Here is a 13,835-nt window from a genome sequence, read left to right as displayed (position 1 = left end):
ATAAATGCAGCCTTGATGAGCATAAGAAGAAACTCATGTAAAAACATTAAAAATCGTTCTGATCCCAAACTTTTGACCGGTTGTGTATATATTGAAACGGAAAATGAGCAAATACTACAACAAAATATAGTATGCGTTGCATTGAGGCATACATAAATACACAATAAACCAGATCTCATGGGAGACTTGGAAACACATTTGTGTTGCACAAAACTTTTTATGATTTAAGTGTCTTCAAAATGAGAATGTTTCTAAAAAGAAAAACTCGCCTGTTGTAAATGTGTAGATGTTTGCGTGCGATTCTAAAATTGGGCAAAAATAAAGAGTGTAACAATGCATCTAAGACCATTATTTTTCTAAAAAACGAGGGGGTCAGTAAACAACATTACAGTCAGAAGCGGTCGGCTGTGTCCGGCGCCGACGCGATCATGATTGGCAGCGCATCGCCACCAATGCAGCTGCTGGTTCCTGACGATTCAAACGCTCGCCCCGCCCCCGGCCCCGCCCCCGTGTGGAAGACCCCGTGAGATCCCCTGAAACTCCCGAAGGCAGGCGGTTGTTGTCTTTCATTCATTCACAGCTCGCAGACCGCGCGGTTTACACGCTTTGGACGTCGTCCCGACCGCTCCTTTTGAAAGGGTACGTATTAAATCTCACTTATTTATTTTCAAGCTGACTTTAGAAGTGTTTGTAATCTGCAATAAATAAATAAATAATAATAATAATAAAACAGAAATAGTTGTAATTGGTTTTAAGGCACAGTTGAACAGGACTAACAAACACTAAACGGATTGGCGGGCTCGTGTGGCGCGGGTTTCGTTGTAATTTATAACACGCGCCAAGTTTTAGTACGTTTATGCAGTCCACGCCCTTCTCAAAGAAACTTTGTTTTTTAATATACCGCAAATATTGCAATTCTTTTAAAATACATTTTTGGGGGTTTTGAAACAAAGGTCCAAAAACATTTTCAGAAACGATGTTTTACACAAAGCAACGGTGTTTCGCTGCGTCTTTGTTTGCTGTTTTTATATATGTTTTATCGATTAAAGCTCTTCGCAGTGTAAACAACCGAGCCGTGTTTTCACGCGCTCGGGGATTTAAAAGGGCGCGAATCGCGCGCTGTGTTCGTGTTCCGGTTCGCACTGGAGCTGCGGGGTATCCGTAGAAACCGCCGTTCGCCTTTGAACTTTCTCTTTTAAAGCTCCGCCGCAGCACAGCGAACCTCCGACGGCCTGCATATCTACTAATTTAAGGTATTAATATCCAATCGTTTAAACGGACACGCCGCGATTTAAATATTTTTGGTTTGTAACCGACATTGTGTCGGGTTTGAATTCGCGCGCACTCCTCCATTACACTCCCTGTAAAGTTAATTTCGACTTCACTTTTACCAAACGGCCGCCTAGTCATTTATTTAAAGTTTCTTTCCTTTCACCTGGTATCGTGTTTGTTAATCTATTGTGTTAATCGCCCGACTCTGTTTGCACGCGGTTTTGCAGTGAGGCACAATGAGTGATTCCGGCAAGGACACAGCGGCTCCTAAAGAGAAAGACGGAGCGGAGAAGAGAGGACGCGGAAGACCACGGAAACACCCACAGGTAGCGCTCTGCTTCATATGGGGCGTTGTGTGTCACATTGATGAGATCGAAACACTGCCCAAGCTTGTATTTTGGGCTTAAACGATGCCTGCACGTGTGTTTTGTGCTTTTTATTTTTTGGGGGTCTTGCACATGGGCTGAGGACATCCAAACCATTTTTTTGAGTGTGCTACTTAATCTCATAAAGCGCTTAACTGATAGGCTATGTTAAGATCTTTGTTTTGGTGCATCTTCAACTCAATTGCACACGCTGAACATGTGCAGTGTTCATCTGTAGTGGCTGAATGACCAAGGCCTGTAACATGATCTCTTTAAAGCAGCAGTAACCCACTTACTGTTTCAGCTGCGCACTGATTGGCCGCTGGGAAATTCCAGCATCTGATTGGTTCATCCCGCTGTCAATCATTAAGGCCTCAAGAGTGCATTGGGTTTAAAGTTTCTATTACTTGCTCATGTAATCAGAGCCTTTGAGTAGTAATCCATGGCCACCATCGTACAGCAAGATGGATTACTTATCACTATCTTATATACACACACACTGAGTTTAACAATGTTTTAAGCATTTGTAAGTAATTCATGTTCATTTTTATACAAGTGGGCAACAGCCATATGCAAAATGCTTAAATGGCTAGCTTTCAGTATATTTCAGGCCTTTGTCTAGGCATGCACAAGGCAATAACTCAAGTGGATTCTCAGTTTGTGCTTTTGTAGGTGGTTGGTTTCAGAAATTAGGATGTAACTGCTTTTTCAGTAAAGGGTTTTTTATTATTATTACTAGTTGTAAAAATTGTCAAATGACTGAAAGCCTATAAATGTTAACAAGTGTGCTGTTCTTTTGCACACTCTTCTCTCGAAGTCAAATGACGTAGATGTTAGTCTACATTGACGTAAACTTGGTTTCCTGTCATTGAGATGCACAGCAGACTTGATATGCATCATTTACTGTTGGCTCACACAATCCACTTGCATAGATCTGACAGGAAGTATTCTTTACACTGACCCTGAGCTGCTCCTTTAACTGGTATAACACTGATAGTTGGTCTGCAGTGTATATGATTCTCTTTTGGCAACCAATGACTGCATGCCACCTGTTGGTCTAAAAGTAGCAACCAGTTGTGTTAACTATGAACAGCAGATGCTTTAAGTTATCCATCAGTATATGGTAACCAACAGTGGACTCATGTTTGTGTACTGATATTTGTATTTATTTATTTTTCTGGTTATTTACCCTTTTCAATCTTCAGCAGGAGGCAAGTGGATCTCCTACACCGAAGAGGCCTAGAGGAAGACCAAAGGGCAGCAAGAACAAGCCAAGCTCCACGGCACCTAGGGGCAAAGTGAGTAGAAATGTTTCAGTGGTTTGTGCACAGCTACCACCTCTACGATATTACCATCAACGACGAGAAACCGACAAACCTGTATCTGTCTTCCGGCCCTCTATTACGAATTGAAGTTCTTTATTGGCATCCATGGTTCCATAACAAACTTAACATCCACAGAACCTTTTTATTGCACAAAAACTTCTTTATAGAGGTTGTCACATAAACCAAAAAAAAGAGGTGGTTCTTTGGGAAGCCTAAAATGTGGTTCTATGGAATGACCGTAAACCCAGCTTATGGAACCTTTAATTTTGGGAGTGTAATTGGGCCAAATTTGTTAGTTTTTTTCCATAAGTGTAAGCATGCCTGTTTACAATCAGTTTCTTGGCTCATCTTTGGTACATCTTATCAGTCTTGTTTTTTCGTTGGAGCCTGCAGATAAAACCAGTTGCTCAATTCCGGTTGAATCTTTTGACTTCCTGCTAGCTTCCTGTGGCGTAGCAGGCGCTGTGCGTTGCAGGTGCACAGGCTGCAGTGCTGTCTCGGAGATGATAACCCCACCCCCTGCTTCTTCCCTTCCTTCCCCTCCATCTATTGTCATGACGACAGCTGACCCACCAACCCTACCACCTCTCCCTTTGTTTGTGTGTGCATGCGCGTCTCGCCTGCTTGTACCAGCTGTCTCTCAGCTCCAGACCAGGTGGCCGGCGAACTGAAGTGCACTGCGTGCTGCTCATGTCTGTTTCCAATATAATAGCCAATGAACTCTCTGCCCCTGGGCCGCCTGCCAGCACGAGCCCAACAGCGCCCTCTGGTGCTCAACTGCATGCAGAGCACCTTGTTTATTCTCTCTTTCTCTTTCAGAAAACAGCAACGGCTTCGGCACCTGCAGCGATGAAACGCAGAGGACGGCCCAAGAAAGCAGTGAGTTTTCATTTGTTTTCCATTTGGTGCATTTCGTGTGCCATTTATAGCGAAAACCGCAAGGCTGAACGGGTGTTTGTGTGGTGGGAAGTTGCCACGAGCAACAACAAAAACATTTGGCTGCTTCTCACCAGGGATTTCTTGTAGTTCTTTCTCCCCCTTCGTTTCTCCTGTAGGTCTTGTTTATAAGAACAGATCAAATATCTTGAAGCCTTTTATTTTGCTGTTAAGTCAGGCATGTAATCGGGCAGAGCCCAGTGCCGCCCCCCGTTTCCTCGACAGTTCACTGTGTAGTCATCAGCCCCGTGTCTTTGTGCTGCATTCCTCTCACATGAGGCACAGTTCTGGCGCTGGAGTTTAGTTTTCCTCATTCAAACATGTCCGCAGGAATCCAGCGAGTTGAGTCACACAAACCTCTGGCTTTGAGTCACACTACTAGTTATCGTGGCCATGCCGGGACGTTTCCTCCACTTACTCATTCACACGAAGTAGACAGGAGGCAAAATGTTAAATGCCTTTGTGACTCATGTTTAATGGCTTAGGAGAGGAGTGTTATCACATGTGTCCCCTTTCAGCATTTCCACAAAGTGTTGGAGTTTGCATCAGCCTCGCTGTGACCCATAGTTGCCTAGAAGACTGTTTTAAGTTATTGGTACAGGTTGTGAGTCAGAGACAGCAGTTGTCACACTTCACCTCAAAAAGTAAAGAAAAACAAATTGCACATACAAAGAAGCCTATAGTCAGGGTAGGGCCATATTTAATTTGACAAGAATGAAATTGAGGCTGAGAGGGACTGAAGTACAGTGCGTTATAGGTTGCAGTGTTTAATATACTGATTGCTCGGCTGACGAAATCTCTTTAAGTAGGCAAAACCTCCATGACACGGTTTTGAAAGTTGTGAAAATGACATGATCTAGGAGTGCGTGCCATTGTAAAGATTGAGTCTGTCCCTCACAACCTCGTTTTCATCCACATGAAATTCAATATGGCATCTAACCCGATTAAAGTCTGTTGTATTCTGTTATAATTTGCATGCTGTAATGCAAATGTTAATGTTATTCTCTCATCTGACCGTTTGTTGCTGTCTGTCTCTTCAGGAGAAGGAGGAGCAGCCATCTAAGTCCTCTGAAGAAGAAGAAGAGGAGGAGGAAGAGGAACAGTAACTAGCAACATGTGCTACCTCACAATCCAACGTTATTTCTTCCTGTTGACCAGAGCTGGACTGACCCTCCCCATTCCCCCTCTTCCTCTTACACTAGTGCCACCCTCACCCTCCAATTCACCTTTACGCTCTAGCGCCCCCTAGCGTCAGGGAGGCTTGCACACTTCATGCGCCTTCTCTGTGTAACACCACTGGAAAAAGACTCAAAATACTGTATGTCCATTCGTGGATGCATGCACACGTGTATGTCTCGCACTCAATGGCTAATTGGTCGAAAGTGTCTGTCATTATACTGGACAAAGATATGCTCTGATGGCGGCTTGACACAAAGTGATTTGCAAAATACTGAAGTTTTCTCTTTTCGCAAGCAACCGTTTCAGGCCTAGAGAATTCAACTTTATTTTTACAAGTATAAATCTAAAATATGGTAGGTTGTGTGAAATTCATGTCGTTGTGTACTGGACAAAGGTGAATTTACCTACTCTTTGTTTTTACTTGGGTTGTGTGTGCGTGTGTGGTAACTCTCTGTCTCCAGTTAAACATTTTTAGCTACTCCGTGATTCAAGCTAGAAATAAAATGAGCGTATTTTTTGAGTGAATATAATCTAGAGGACTTTTAACTTGTAATCAACATATCATTGAATGCTTTGTCATGAAACATTTTTTATTTTTATTTTTTTTATATAATGCTCTCCGCCAACTCGCCACCATCATGATTTCACTGATTCCTGCAATAAATTCACTGGCACGCAATGCTACGTAGTCCGTTTCTGCCCGTTCTCGGTGTAGGTCAGCTTACTGGATGTGCTAAGGAGCAGTTAGCTTTTCTGGCTGTGTTCAAAATGTTGTTTTTGGAGGACGATGATTGGTATCAATTTTGAAAATTACAATTTTTTTTTTTTTTTTTACCGCCTACTGGTCCTTGTTCCAAAAAGGGCACCGCAAGTGATTTGACACCAGCAGTGCATTTCAGCCCCAAATCCGTGAACTATACATGCAAACATTAATCACTTTTTTTTTTTTTTAACTAGAAAATGCTACTTCATTCCATTCCCAGCTGTGCCACTTCTGTCCCATTACAGTCCACTCAGACAGCTTTTGCTTGATGTGTTTTGGGATTTTTGTTTCGTTTTCTTCATGCTTTTTTTTTTCTCTTTTTTTTGACGTGTTAAATTCCATGTCAGGGAACGCTGATCGGTCCAGTGACTGGGTCTCCTCTCAGAACTTAATGCTGCTACAAACATGGTTTATTAAACCCGGAATACTGCAACCAGGTCAGTTCTACTCTGGACTTGACCGTCACGTTCATACCTCACTTTACAACAGCCTATGACAGATTACTCTTCTCTTTCCTGACGATGTTCAACTGGTCTCAGTGCAGCCTTTGGCAAGCGTGTTTGTTTTGTTTCTTTCCAAGTGCAGTGTCTGATTCATTTACAGCTGTCTCCAGTGTGGGTTTTTTGTTGCTCCTTTTTGTTTTGTTTTCAACTGATTTTGCTTACAGCAGTGTGCATCAATGAACAGAAACTGTTTTTCATATAGAAACGTCTGGACACACCACAGGAATGACTGCATTGGGTCAGAGAGATGCAAAACATATTCACAGACTGTGGTAGAGATATAGGTTTGTGTTTTTGGTTTATTTCTCTATACATGTGTTTGGTGCACTGAATTGACTTTTTGATTTGTTATATCATGGACAAAATGATTTAGTGTGGCACCTGAAGGTTCGGTTTTTTTTTTTTTTCCCTCTTTCTGTTTGTAATGAACTATATCCTGCTAGTTGCTTCGCCCTGAGCCCCTGAATAGTAGATCATGATGGTACTATGGCTGTTTGACGCAGTGGTTTTTAACATGCCCCCTCGATGTACTGATGTCTTGTTTTTATGTGCCCGTGCACACAACTGGTTTGGGATCAGTCTTTTCAATGTGTACACTCTGCATTTTCTATTGTGGACTGCAGGAATTTATATTCAAAATGGTAATAAAGTTAAGGATTCGTACATTTTTGTGTGGCTGTATTTCTTTAAATTATTAATTAGCATTGGGCGGATGGCAGGAGCTGCTGCACTCATATCTGAGAGCATGAAAATATTTCATTGTTTAGCTGTCTGAAATGAATGGCCTGTAGTTTGCCTAACAGTCTGTTAAAAGCAGTAAATCTGATTCTGCACTGCGCATATATATGTGTGTGTGTGTTATATATATATATATATATATATATATGTATGTATGTATGTATGTATGTGTGTATGTGTGTGTATATATGCAGGAGAACGTCTCCTACCCTAAATTATAAATAGTAATTTGCTTGGGGTAATCAGTTTTGCTGGGCTAACTAAAGGCTATTGGCTATTTAAGTGTCATTGCACCCAAAAATTAAAACTTATCATTTACTCACTAGAACCAAACAGTTCTGGTTACCCCTGACTGCCACTGTATGGGCAAAACACAGATGCTTCTCAAAATATCTTCTGCAGAACATAGAAGATATTTAGAAAAATGCCCTGTTTTTTGTCTGTAGACTGTACCATTAAATTCATAAGGTTTCAATGTAGATAAGGTTTGTAACAGCACGAGGCTGAGTACATGCTGGTTTTGTGTTGGGGTACCCCTTAGTTTAGCACCCTCATTCTGGCATGAAGCTGAAATCTAATGCAGATGTTCTCGTGACACTTCCAGTGCTGAGGAAACGAATGAGGAGCGAGGCGAGTCACCTGACAAACTAGCTTACATGGAGAATGAAAAATAAAACACGGTCTCTCGAGTGACGGTTTAGCGCGATAACCCAGTTTGGTTTTGGTTGAGCACATCACATTCATGCACACTCGGTAAAATGAACAGCTCTCACGAGGATTTAATAGCACAGAACCTCAGCAGAAAACATACAGCTAAAATAAATAAAAACTAACACTGGCGAATCAACATCCTGCTTGAGTCTTGCTATTCAGAGAGTAACGCTGTGCTTCAGACCAGAGGGGAATAATATGATCCCAACACTCGAGTCTTCAGTCTCCTGTAGATTTCTCCTGTCACTAAAGCTCTTCTAGACTCAGAAAATCAGTAACTTTTTGCTCAGAATTGTCCATCTTGTGACACCGCAATGCAGGACGATGAGACCGTATATGGAGTGACTAGTTATTGACCAGGTCCACAGATTATGTGCAGAAGTTCAAGCAGGCTTTTTCATGCATCAGGATCCTTTGAGAGCAGGGATCTGCGCTGCTGATACGTCCTCATCCAACTCCGGACCACCTGGACATGCATAAAAGAAAAGCTTCTCATATCTCGATATGGTTTATTACAGCGATTAAAGAGTTTATCACAAAGGCTCATTGCAACACGTAAACATGTGCTTGTAAATATGTGGAAATGTGAAAACATTCAATTCAGCTCCCATTTCTTAAATATACTTTTCGCACTAAAATGAAACATAGTATACTTTCTACAGTCCTAAAATTAACTGAATACTGCAATGAATATAATATTAATTGCTCTTCCTCTTTTATCTTATTGTGGAAATTCTCGTGCATTCATAAACTTTACCTGAGGAGGTTATGCAACAATGACCAAAATCTTGGATGTTATGATTTAGGTGGTATGATACATATATTTACAGCTATATTTTGAATTGATTCAAATAATAGTACAAATATATCACATGGTTCATGAGTGTTTGCGGTTTACATGGAGAAAAAAAGAAAAAAACAGGTGGTTGTCAATGCAAATGTTTATAAGAGTCACATGGTAGACATTTCCCTGTTGTTTTGTTTCATTTTGTTATAAAGTTTTAGTATTTTGTATATAGTTGACCACATTCTGACAAATGCGATGTATACATATATATGTGTGTGTGTGACCCTGGACCACAAAACCAGTCATGAGGGTCCATTTTTTTAAAATTGAGATTCATGCATCATCTGAAAGCTAAGCTTTCCATTGATGTATGGTTTGTTATGATAGGAGAATATTTGGTCGAGATACAACTATTTGAAAATCTGGAATCTGAGGGTGCAAAAAAATCTAAATATTGAGAAAATCATCTTTAAAGTTGTCCAAATGAAGTTCTTAGCAATGCATATTACTAATCAAAAATTAAGTTTTGATATATTTACGGTAGGAAATTTACAAAATATCTTCATGGAACATGATCTTTACTTAATATCCTAATGATTTTTGGCATAAAAGAAAAATCTATAATTTTGACCCATACAATGTATTGTTGGCTATTGCTACAAATATACCCCAATGACTTAAGACTGCTTTTGTGCTCCAGGGTCACACATATATATAAATATATATACATATTTTTTTTTTTTAATGAAGTCTTTTATGCTCAATAAGGCTGCATTTGTTTGATCACAAATAGAGTAAATACTGTAATATTGTAAAATATTATTGCAAATTAAATAAATGTTTTCTACGTGAAAATGTTTTGCATTTAAAATAATAATTTTTATTCCTTTAGTAATTTAAGCTGTATTTTCAGCATCATTACTCCAGTCTTCAGTGTCACATGATCTTCAGAAATCACTCAAGAAACACTTCTGATCATTATCAGCGCTGAGAACAGTTCTTATATTGATTTTGTGGAAACCGTGATATATTTGATAAATGTCTTTGCTGTCCCTTTTGATCAATTTAATCTGTCCTTGCTGAATATGAACATTGAGTGGAGTACAGATTGACATTTGCTTTCAGTATGTGCAGTAGGAGTCAACAATAGACATCAGTGTTTTTCATCTCATAACAGGATGGATTACCTTTGTGTCTTCCTCTTTCCAGAGAATGTCCTGTTCCGCCTCGTTCAGCTCTTCGGTCGGGTCATACGTGTAAACTGGAAGCAGCTGATGCCGCAGTCTGTCAATCCTGAAAGTGCACAGACACACAGGCAGTTTTATTTCCTTCATCATCCACTTATATGGATATCTACTTCTGTGTTTCAAAGAAGAAATCCTTACGGGTTTACTAACTTTAGAGTGAACTAAACTATTGCTCAAAGGTTTGGAATAGTTATGATTGTTTAATGTATTGGAAAGAAGTCTCTTCTGCTCACCAAGGCTGCATTTATTAAAAACAGTAATATTGTGAAATATTATTACAATTTTCAACTGTGTCTAACGTAATGTATTTCTGTGATGCGGCGCAGTCTTCAGTGTCACATGATTCTTCAGAAATCATTCTAATATACTGCTCAAGAAACATTTCCGTTTACTATCAATGTTGAAAACAGCTGTGCTGCTGAATATTGGTAATAATAAGGACCATTATTAATACTTGAGCATTGATCTGAAGGATCATGTGACACTGAAGACTGGAGTAATGATGCTGAAAATACAGCGCTGCATCGCAGAAATACATTACATTTTACAACATATTCACAGAAAACTTGTTATAATATTTGGCAATGTTACTATTTTACTGTATTTTTGATCAAATAAATGCAACCTTGGTGAGCAGAAGAGACTTCTCTCCAAACAATCGTAATGAATTATTCCAAACATTTGATATCTTTCAAAGAGAGCTGGCGTATGTTTATTTACCTCCGTCTCCTCCTTATGTACATCACCTACAGTATAAAACAAGAAGACACATTAGCATTTTACTATAGGAACATAATACATGTGTGCATAAGACCTTTTGTCTGTCTGGATGTACTGCTCAGTCAAATTACTCCGTCGTGCGAGTTCACATTCTTCCCCCACAGGCTAGCACACAGTTAGAAACACGCTGACGAGACATGCATGCTACCTCTGCTTCACGCGCCAGCACCTACCACTGCTGCAACAGTCCCGAGGGCCGTGATGAGGAAGAAGGGGAGCAGCACGTAGCTGAGGGCCGCGTCTCCGCTGATGGTGTGAGGGGGCTGCGTGGTGCTGTTCATGCTGAAACACACTCAGACCGGGGCTGTGCTCCTGGCTCATCTTCTGCACGCGTGTGACTCCCACATGGTCTCGCTGCCCTCACTAGTGACTGTCAGATCCAAGAGCATACAGTTATTTATGGATGGGGACGCAGGCAGGATATATAGAGTGCTGATCTGTTTTATTTCAAACTTGTTTGCACTCTATCTACTTGATCAGTCAAATGTACTTTGACTTGGACAGATAGATTATTTGCTTGGGGGTATAGGTACATTGCCTTTTACAACACCTTTTAACTGCAGCGGGTGAAGCTCACAAAACAGGTACAGGTCACTTCGAAATCAGAAGGAAAAAAGTTATTTATAATTTTCGTTATTTATAAAACTTCTTTACGATAACCCCCCCCTCTCTAATCTTCTAATGTTTGGATTATTTATTTATTTGTAATTTCGTTTACTCGCATTACTGTAAGGCGATGTTTTAAAAGGTACATTGAATTAGCATTTAAATCAAAGCCGTACGAAAAACAACCATAGCATAGTTTTGCAGTTTTGCTATAATAAGCGTTTTTAGCATTTAATGAGAATGTTGTGTTATGATTATACAATGTGTGTGAGCATATACCGCGGTATTGATTCACGTACCGCGGTTTAGAAATATCATATAATCATATTGTACATCAAAGCAGCATGTTTTTTTCTAAAGCAGTTGACATGGCACAACGGGACTGTCATCAGTCATTTAATATACAAATGCAAACCGCACAACTTATATTTATATTAGGGAAATATAACATTTAATTCAAAACGTCCAGCAAAGGGCTAATATAAAAAGCGTCATGACTCTGTGGGAGATAAAAAACCGCATTCAGTGACATTATCTGCTACCATTTGTTTACGTGCATTGTTTTACTGTGGTGATCATCGATAATAGCATCAGTGTCATCAAGATAATTATAATAATAACACCGTGATGTCTGCGGATTCATGACCAGTCAAACCTCACTAGCGAGCCGTTAAAGCAACCCACCTGATTCAGTCAAGAGAGCCGGATGAGTGTCCCTTCACTGTAACAGACTCTAAACCCAGTTATTATAACACAAGTCATGAGTTTGCGCGTCGGTGTTTACGGAAAGCACGTCCTGCAGTGAAAACGAAACGATGACGCGAGAGCTGGAGGGAGGAGCTACGCTTACGTCATTACGTCATTCTCAGTCGCCACTGCATACCAGCATGTGATCATACCTGCACAAATACATTTATTAGAAATCTATTTTATGAAAAGAGATCTATTAAGCCTAGAGGGAAATTTTTCTGGAACATTTGTTTTCCAGAGATTATTTGGAAAAAAGCTTGGCTTCTTCCCTTTCGGTTTTGTATATCTAACAAACTTCGGGAAATACATCTGAAAGTACTTCATAATATTTATGTTAGTAACTATACTTTATCAAAATTAATGGATATTGATGAAAAATGTTCATTTTGTTCAGATCAGCCAGAAAGAATTCTACATTTTTTTTTTTTTTTTGAATGTTACCATTCAAAAAAATTCTGGGAAGACTTATCTATATATATTCAACAGAAATCTGGTTATAATTGTGAATTAACATCCAAAGATGTTATCTTATATTTTGAATCAAAAAATGCATCTGTCAATTTTATGATGAATCTAATGATTTTATTTGGTAAATTTCATATTCATAAAAGTAAAAGAAATAGTTCTAAACCCTGTTTGAAGGTCTTTATGACTGATTTTCATTTGTATTTTGAGTCTCTCCAATGTATTGATAACAACAAATGTAGAGATACAATTTTATTCGCTAAAGAGTTGAACGGGTATATGCTGTCTTTTTTTTTCTTTAAGTATTATTATTGTTTTTTTTTTTTTCTATGTAATGTAAACCCATTCCTTTAATTGTGTTATCTTTTTGGATGTCTTGTTAAAGTTGTAAATGTTGCATGTTATGTCTTTAATGTCTAATAAAAAAAAAGCATGTGATCATACCGTTTTTATACAGTCTATGGATCATACAGGTGCATATAGCGCAGGTACAATCAACTCGAGGAGGAGTACACATATTATACAATTACAGAACTCATGCTACAATGGATTTTATTTGCAGATTTAAAGGTTGAAGCAATGCTGTGTAGCACCACTACATTTGCATTTAAGAATGGGATTTTGCGATAGAAATTTATTATTAAGATTATTCGATTGTTTTATAATACTATAAAAATAAATGTTATATAAATATATATTTTTTAATATAAATATATATAAAATCGGATGTCAGTGATTTCAAGCGTAGTGCGATCACAGCACAGCTGTTGTCTTGATCTTATGTGTAACGTTCTTATACAGTCTATGGTAACGTTATTTGAGTTCATCAGACGACGGCTCGATTATTAATCAGGATTTCTGTGCTGATTAACATCTTGGAAGGGAGAGCTGGTTATGTAGTCTCAATGGGCCGCGTTTCATATTCATCCCAATATATAACAAATGTATAAATGGAAACAGTTTTATTGAGAATTTGGCTGCATTCACATACAGTACGTAAGCCGTGAACACAGGAAGGCAAACGACGCAACGACGTCGTGAATATGCTAATTTGCGTATGGCGTCATCTAGCACGTTTAGCGACCTTTCAAGCGGCTTTCGCTACTTTAATAATGTGTTTCCATTGAAAGAGGTTGACAACAGTGGAGCTTTCTGTGACATCTGTCAAGTTATAAAGACGTATATATTCATGCCACAATGACGGTTGCTTTAATAAATGATAATAATAATAACAAACACAAACTTGGTTTAAAATAAATTAATAATTAATGAATAATATATATATATATATATAAACATGATTCTACGGTTAAAGGGATAGTTCACCCAAAAATGAAAATGTGATGTTTATCTGCTTACCCCCAGGGCATCCAAGATGTAGGTGACTTTGTTTCTTCAGTAGAACACA

At 39.1% G+C, this 13,835-nt stretch overlaps 2 protein-coding genes across 8 annotated transcripts; one reads left to right on the top strand and one right to left on the bottom strand.

The window, feature by feature from the left end:
- Positions 1–527: 527 nt before the first annotated feature.
- Positions 528–6,550, top strand: LOC107678077 (high mobility group protein HMG-I/HMG-Y-like). 6 transcript variants are annotated; one of them, XM_016473197.1, is made up of 5 exons: positions 528–639; positions 1,500–1,598; positions 2,843–2,935; positions 3,782–3,841; positions 4,939–6,550. In XM_016473197.1, the coding sequence occupies exons 2-5, from the start codon at positions 1,509–1,511 to the stop codon at positions 5,002–5,004; spliced, it is 309 nt and encodes a 102-aa protein (XP_016328683.1). In that variant the 5' UTR covers positions 528–639; positions 1,500–1,508; the 3' UTR covers positions 5,005–6,550. The 6 variants fall into 6 exon arrangements, with proteins under 6 accessions (XP_016328683.1, XP_016328686.1, XP_016328682.1 ...); XM_016473200.1 differs by having other exon boundaries at positions 1,492–1,598; positions 2,846–2,935; XM_016473196.1 differs by having other exon boundaries at positions 1,492–1,598.
- On the bottom strand, positions 5,911–12,055 carry LOC107678078 (uncharacterized protein C3orf18-like). Of its 2 annotated transcripts, XM_016473203.1 has the most exons (6): positions 11,897–12,055; positions 11,157–11,200; positions 10,780–10,976; positions 10,547–10,572; positions 9,767–9,872; positions 5,911–8,258 (listed from the first exon to the last, which is right to left on the bottom strand). In XM_016473203.1, the coding sequence occupies exons 3-6, from the start codon at positions 10,885–10,887 to the stop codon at positions 8,190–8,192; spliced, it is 309 nt and encodes a 102-aa protein (XP_016328689.1). In that variant the 5' UTR covers positions 10,888–10,976; positions 11,157–11,200; positions 11,897–12,055; the 3' UTR covers positions 5,911–8,189. The 2 variants fall into 2 exon arrangements, with proteins under 2 accessions (XP_016328689.1, XP_016328688.1); XM_016473202.1 differs by lacking the exon at positions 11,157–11,200.
- Between the last annotated feature and the right edge of the window lie 1,780 nt (positions 12,056–13,835).

The sequence above is a fragment of the Sinocyclocheilus anshuiensis genome, unplaced genomic scaffold, assembly GCF_001515605.1.
Source record: "Sinocyclocheilus anshuiensis isolate Anshui unplaced genomic scaffold, SAMN03320099.WGS_v1.1 scaffold1358, whole genome shotgun sequence".
Taxonomy (NCBI): domain Eukaryota; kingdom Metazoa; phylum Chordata; class Actinopteri; order Cypriniformes; family Cyprinidae; genus Sinocyclocheilus; species Sinocyclocheilus anshuiensis.
Note: the sequence above shows the minus strand (reverse complement) of the source record. Positions and strands in the feature narration are given on the sequence as shown.